We start from the raw sequence: 5,828 nt of genomic DNA on the forward strand, positions 1-5,828 counted from the left end.
CCATTTTACAGTTGAGGAAACTGAGGCAAAGAAAAGTTAAGTGACTTGTTCAGGGTCACACAGCTCAGCGTCTGAGGCTGCATTTGAACTCAAAAGACTGGAGGCCCAGCTGCACCAAAGCAGATGGGGAGAGCAGGAAAGGGCCCATGTAGAAGGAGGCCCATGAGCTGTGCTTTGGGAAGGAAGGTGGGTGAACATGCCAGGGTAAGGAAACAGCATTGTGCAAAGGCTGGAGGGGAGAAATTACATCGCAGCAAGTCCAAACAGCCCAGCTGGGCTGAGACTGTCAGCCTGGAACATGAGTGAGTGCATGAAAGGGAAGAACAGAAGCCAGACTGAGCCAGGGGATGATAACAACTCTTTTGGAGGGACCATCTATAGTGTGCATGGACTCTGGGAGGGTGGGTGGGAGCCTCACCGTGGGAGGACTTCCAGGTAGAACTGAGAAAGTTACCTCTTATCCTTGGGGCGGCAGAGAAGCCCCCAAAGAGGACTTTTTAAAATAAGAGAATGATGTGGTCAGATGTTGGAGGAGAATCACTTTGGCAGCTGAGTATTGGAAGGAGTGGAGCAAGGCTGAAGGCAGCCCCCTCCCTTCACCTGCCTCATGCTCTGAGGGGCTCACCTCCCCATTCTCCCAAAGGTCAAGGGCTGATTCCAGCAGGGTCAAGGGGCAACTCCCAGGAAGCCCCCTCTCCCAGTCCCAAGACCCAAAGAGAAACTATCCCAGTGAATTCAAATTTAATAAACATTTTTTATTAGGTTACTGAGTATTCTCTACAGTCATAAAATAGAAAGGAATTTTAAAACCAAACAAAGCAATTATGTAGTAGGATTGCAATACAGGGGGAGGGGGCTGAACCTGAAACGAGAGGAGAGGTGTTGGGGGTGGGAGGACGGTGACATGGCAACATTTCCAGCATGGGTGGGAGACAGTGGAAGACAACAGGGGCCAGACATCCAATGATGAACTCTGCATGGTAAATTCTCTCTCGAGTGTGTGTCCCACCCTGTAACAGAAACGAGGAAAAGACCTACCATCTGACAAGGTGTGTGTGTATATGTGTGTCTTTTTCTCTTCTTAAAAAAATAACAACAGCAACAAACAGTAACGGTTTGGGGGGAGGCAATTTCGACTCCCCACTTGGGCTTGGCACCAATTCTATGCTTTTAAAAATATACTCTCCAAGTAGAATTATTTTTTAAAAAAAGGTATCCAACAGCAGCTGTTCAAAACATCTCTTACATAGACAAATATATATATATATTAAACATTTTAAACAAATAAAGTCATCTATTGTACCTGTACAGAAATGAACCAAAAGTTGGATTCCAAAACTGATTTCAAAGTTAACAAAATGTGCAAAATAAAGGGGTAGGGATGGGGGCAGGGCGCCGTATCTCAGCCTGCACCTGGAAGGAATTGTGGGAATTGACATATTTTTCCTCAACCCAGGAAGAAGTGACCAGGGGAGCCGCTTTTGAACTGGAGACCTGCCTAGATGTTGGGTGTACTCTCTGAGGCAGGCCCAATCTTCATTCTGACTTGGGGGGATGATGGCAAAGAATCTGACTATTGCCTGCCTGCCCACCCCTCCCTCCCTCCTCTCTCTCTCTGTCCAAGTACCCTCCTCACATTACCAAAGCTAGGGAGGATGATGATGATGGCAGCCTAGTTGAGACATGTGAACAATCTCAAGATGAAAAAACTATCCTAACAGCATGTCTAACTAGCCTGGGCAAGGATGTCCAGCCAAGAGGTAAGAGGCAAGGAGAAAGGTGGTGGCAGGTTGTTAAGAGCTGCTTCTGAGGACCATGGAAGGGATCGCTATTGCACATGAAACCTGTAGCCTGAGGAAGGAGCTGTCCTGGCAAGCTTCTGACCCAAGCTGAACCACCCCTTGGAGCTATAGGCCAAGATAACAAAAACCACCTACCAAAGAAGCCCTCATACCTATACATACCTACACCACTTAGCCAAGGGCAGGTGATACAGCACATGGGGAGGGGTAGGGAATGAGAGATTAACAAAACACACATTGGAGAGAAAGGGATATGTTTTCATTCTATGTGGAATAAATAAATTGATTCTTGTTGGTGAAAGAATAAATACAGAGTACAGGGTGAGACAACATCTTAGGGAATGACACTAGTTGCTTTCCGGCCTATTCCAGGGTCCCATTTTCTTTTCTTTCTTTCTTTTTTTAAATGTCCAGAATGAGTTTTTTTGGCATTATCAGCTTTATTAGTGGCGGCATTTCCTGTGCAGGAGCAACCCATGAGCTTCCGAGCCAGTCACCCAAGGGAAGTCACTGGTCAATTTCCAAGCACCCTCATGCTTCCTGGCCTCCTTATTGCCAGTGTGGTTACTTTTTCCCACCTGGCCATCATCGAGTCCGGGAATCCTCTGGAGACCACATCTTGTCCTGTTTGGGCAGAAGCTGTGGGCTCCATACTCCCACCTCTGGAGCTGACCAGCACACACCTTATTACTTCTGTAGAAACAAAGTCTCTCTTTTAAGGGAAAATAAAATCCACATACACAAAGGACACTTGTCTGCCCATACTCCGAGAGGCCATTTCCAAGGGATGAAGACTAGATGAGCCTGCTTTTAGAAAGGTCTGTCTTTATCTGGCAGAAGACTGGAGCGTCAGAAAGGATGAGGAAATCTTGGCTCGTGAGGTTGGTACAGCCAGATGAAAAGGAGAGTCTGTAGGGCGTGGGCAAGGTAGATGGGGGCTGTGGACCCCAGTGGCGGCTCAGTGGGTTCGCACAGTTGGATTTCCTGATTCCTGCTCCCAGATGGCAGCAGTCTTTGAGCTGGTGCATTACTGGTAGAGAAGGTAGCCCTTAAGGGATGCTGGCAGGGGCAGGGCATGGATCTCACTCAAGCGCTCCTTCCCTAGGGCGAGGCGGACAGACCGACGGCAGAGGTCCATCAGAGGCAGTGGTTCAGCTGGAGAGAGGGAGAGAGGGAGAGACAGAGAGAGAGAGACAGAGAGACAGAGAGAGACAGAGAAAGAGAGAGAGAAAGGGAGAGAGAGGGAGAGAGAGAGAGAGAGAGAGAGAGAGAGAGAGAGAGAGAGAGAGAGAGAGAGAGAGAAAGGGGAGAGAATAGACACATCTGGTTACTGCACAATAATTATAATGCCTGCATTCCCGATTGCCTCACAAATTCCAAGAGTTGACACCTTAATTTCGACTAAGCTACAGGACCCTATGGAGACACTGGCTCCCTAGAGGGTACTTCTGGTACACACTGGCATTCAGACTCTAGGACAGGCCAGAAGAAGATGCCAGCCAGAGTAGAGGGAGCTGCCTGCCAGGGAGGCACCAGGCTCGTCTCTCATCCTGGTACTGCACAACCACTGGTTAAGTACGTTGCACAGGGAGTTCCCAATGCAGGTCAGCAGAGACCAGGTGCTATGGACCATCTGGTGAGCTCTATGGACCCCTTTCTCTTTTCCTGCTTTTAAATATATAAATTAAAATACATAAGATTGTAAAGGAAACCAGTTATAGTGAAATAAAGACATCATTTTTCCCTATTCACATTCAGGTTCTCTCCTGAGATCTACCCACAGACCAAGTCTTAGGGGGTCTGTGGACCGCAGGTTATGAACTCCTCGTCCCTTTGACTATGAGATTCTGTCTCTTAATACAATTGTCTTGAATGAGAAGAGCAGGCCACTAGGTTAGGTCAGGATGAACCCTGATGTCCTTTTCCATCTTGTAACCCAGCCACAGGGTGGCACAGTGGGTAGAGGAAATAAGCATTTATTAAGTGCCTACTGTGTTCCAGGCACTATGCTAAGCGCTTTCCAATATTATCTCATTGGCTCTCCACTACAATCTTAAGAGGTACGTGCTACTATTATCTCCATTTTGCAGGTGAGGCAGACAGGTTAATTGATTTGCCCAGGGTCTCACAGCGAGTAAGTGTATGAGGCCGGATTTGATCTCTGGTCTTCCTGATTCCAAGTTCAATACTACAGATAATAACAACACTAACAATAATGATAATATCAATAATATATATGATAATATATAATAATAAAAGCTAACATTTATACTGTGCTAGGCCCTTTATAATAACGATTTCATTTATCCTTGCAACAACTCTAGAAGGTTGGAACTGTTATTATCCCCATTTTACAAATGGGGAAACTGAGGCAAACAGAGGTGAAATGCCTTGCCTAGGGTCACACAGCTGATAAATGCCTGAGGTGGGATTTGAACTCAGTTCTTCCTGTCTCCAGGCCTGCCTCTATCCACTGTGCCCCCTAGCTGCCCATAGAGCATCAGACTTGGAATCAGGAAGAACCTGATTTAAATCGGACTTCTGACACAACAGCTGTGTGACCCTGGCCAAGTCACTTCCCCTTGTGTCTGCCTCAGACACCTCATCCATAAAACCAGGATGCCAACAATGCAAACCTTAAAACAGTAAAAGTCTTATCACATGCACCAGAAAAGGTACAAGGCTCCACCTTCCCTCTGCGCACACCCACTGACGTTCTTGGAGCCCTCTTCTCAAGAGCTACTATGATACACAGATGGGGTATTCCCTGGGGAGATCACGGAGGCATCATGCTAGAAGGGGGGTTCCACCGTCTGCCTGGCCACAGAGGGCAGAAATAGGGACGATGAGGTTTGATGTCCCCACTTAGAAATACCTCCTAAGACTGGAAGGGGCTGAACTGGGAGGAAGTGGGTCCCCCAAAACTTCAATCAATCAACATTTATTGCCTACTCTGTGCCTGGCATTGTGCTAAGAGCTACACCCTTGCTGGGGACACTGCCGAAGGGATTCTTTTTGGGGGGCCCAGGCTGGATTCAGATGCCAACTGATCCTTCTCAGGATCTGTGATTCTACAGCATTCTACATGAAGTCTCCACTCCAGATCTGACCATCCCTTTCAGGGCACCTCAATCAATCAGCAAGTATTTATTAAACACCAACTGTGTACCTGGCACACAGGTGTCAGGTGCCGGGGAACACAAGGAGAGAAACGAAACCTTTCCTGTCCTCAGAGAGCTTGCAGTCTATAACCACTTCCCTCTTCCCGCTGGAGTTTCATGGAAGATCAGCAGGAGTCCAGCCAGCCCAGGAGGCTGGAGGCCAGCACAGAAGCCCTGAGGACTGCAGACAACCTGTTCTAGCAGCGGCCTTCCCACCCCGCAGGGCCTGGCTCAGCTCCTAGTGCCCGCTGGGTCAGCCTGCTCTGGGTCACTGACACGCAGACACTGTTCTCTGATTTCCATCTCAGTACAGACGAGTATGAACAAGGTCACCCCAAAGGATTTCTGCCAATCCTTGTGGGGCATGCGCTGCTGTTGTTGTTTGGGGGGTAGGGTGGGGACACCCAGCTGGTGTTCCTGAAGCTAACTCTCACTAGCATGGGGTGGGCTGCCTCTCCCATCAAGGGACACCCTGTCCCGAATCCTCCCAGTAGCAATCCACAGATGTTTCCTTTCCAATCAGTGAGGTGGCCAGGGGCGGGAGGGAGCAGGGAACAAGAGTACGTTTGGGGGAAGAACAGAGGAAGGCAGCCTGAATGACTCCACAGCTGTCTGCATTCAGGACAGAAAGGAGCTCAGAAGTCATGCTGCAGTGAGGTCAGAGGACCTGGGTTCAAATCCCACCCTGTACCTGTAGGACCTTAAGGGAACCATGACTCAGTGGAGAAAGACAGACAGAGACAGAAGGGGGGGAGGGGGAGGGGGAGAGAGAGAGAGAGAGACAGAGAGAGAGAGAGAGAGACAGAGAGAGAGAGAGACAGAGAGAGAGAGAGAGAGACAGAGAGAGAGAGAGACAGAGAGAGAG

The 5,828-nt window shown here is 48.6% G+C and overlaps 1 protein-coding gene across 1 annotated transcript in view; it reads right to left on the reverse strand.

Moving 5' to 3' along the window:
* Positions 1 to 734: 734 nt before the first annotated feature.
* SPSB1 (splA/ryanodine receptor domain and SOCS box containing 1) overlaps positions 735 to 5,828 on the reverse strand; it is a 31,143-nt gene continuing 26,049 nt past the window's right edge. The window contains exon 4 of the mRNA XM_069079299.1: positions 735 to 2,957. Within this exon, the coding sequence (XP_068935400.1) occupies positions 2,830 to 2,957 (128 nt within the window). The 3' untranslated portion in view covers positions 735 to 2,829. The remainder of the gene's footprint in view (positions 2,958 to 5,828) is intronic.

Source organism: Petaurus breviceps, unplaced genomic scaffold (assembly GCF_028583685.1).
Source record: "Petaurus breviceps papuanus isolate PSGF00001 unplaced genomic scaffold, PetGlider_PUasm1.0 91041, whole genome shotgun sequence".
NCBI lineage: Eukaryota > Metazoa > Chordata > Mammalia > Diprotodontia > Petauridae > Petaurus > Petaurus breviceps.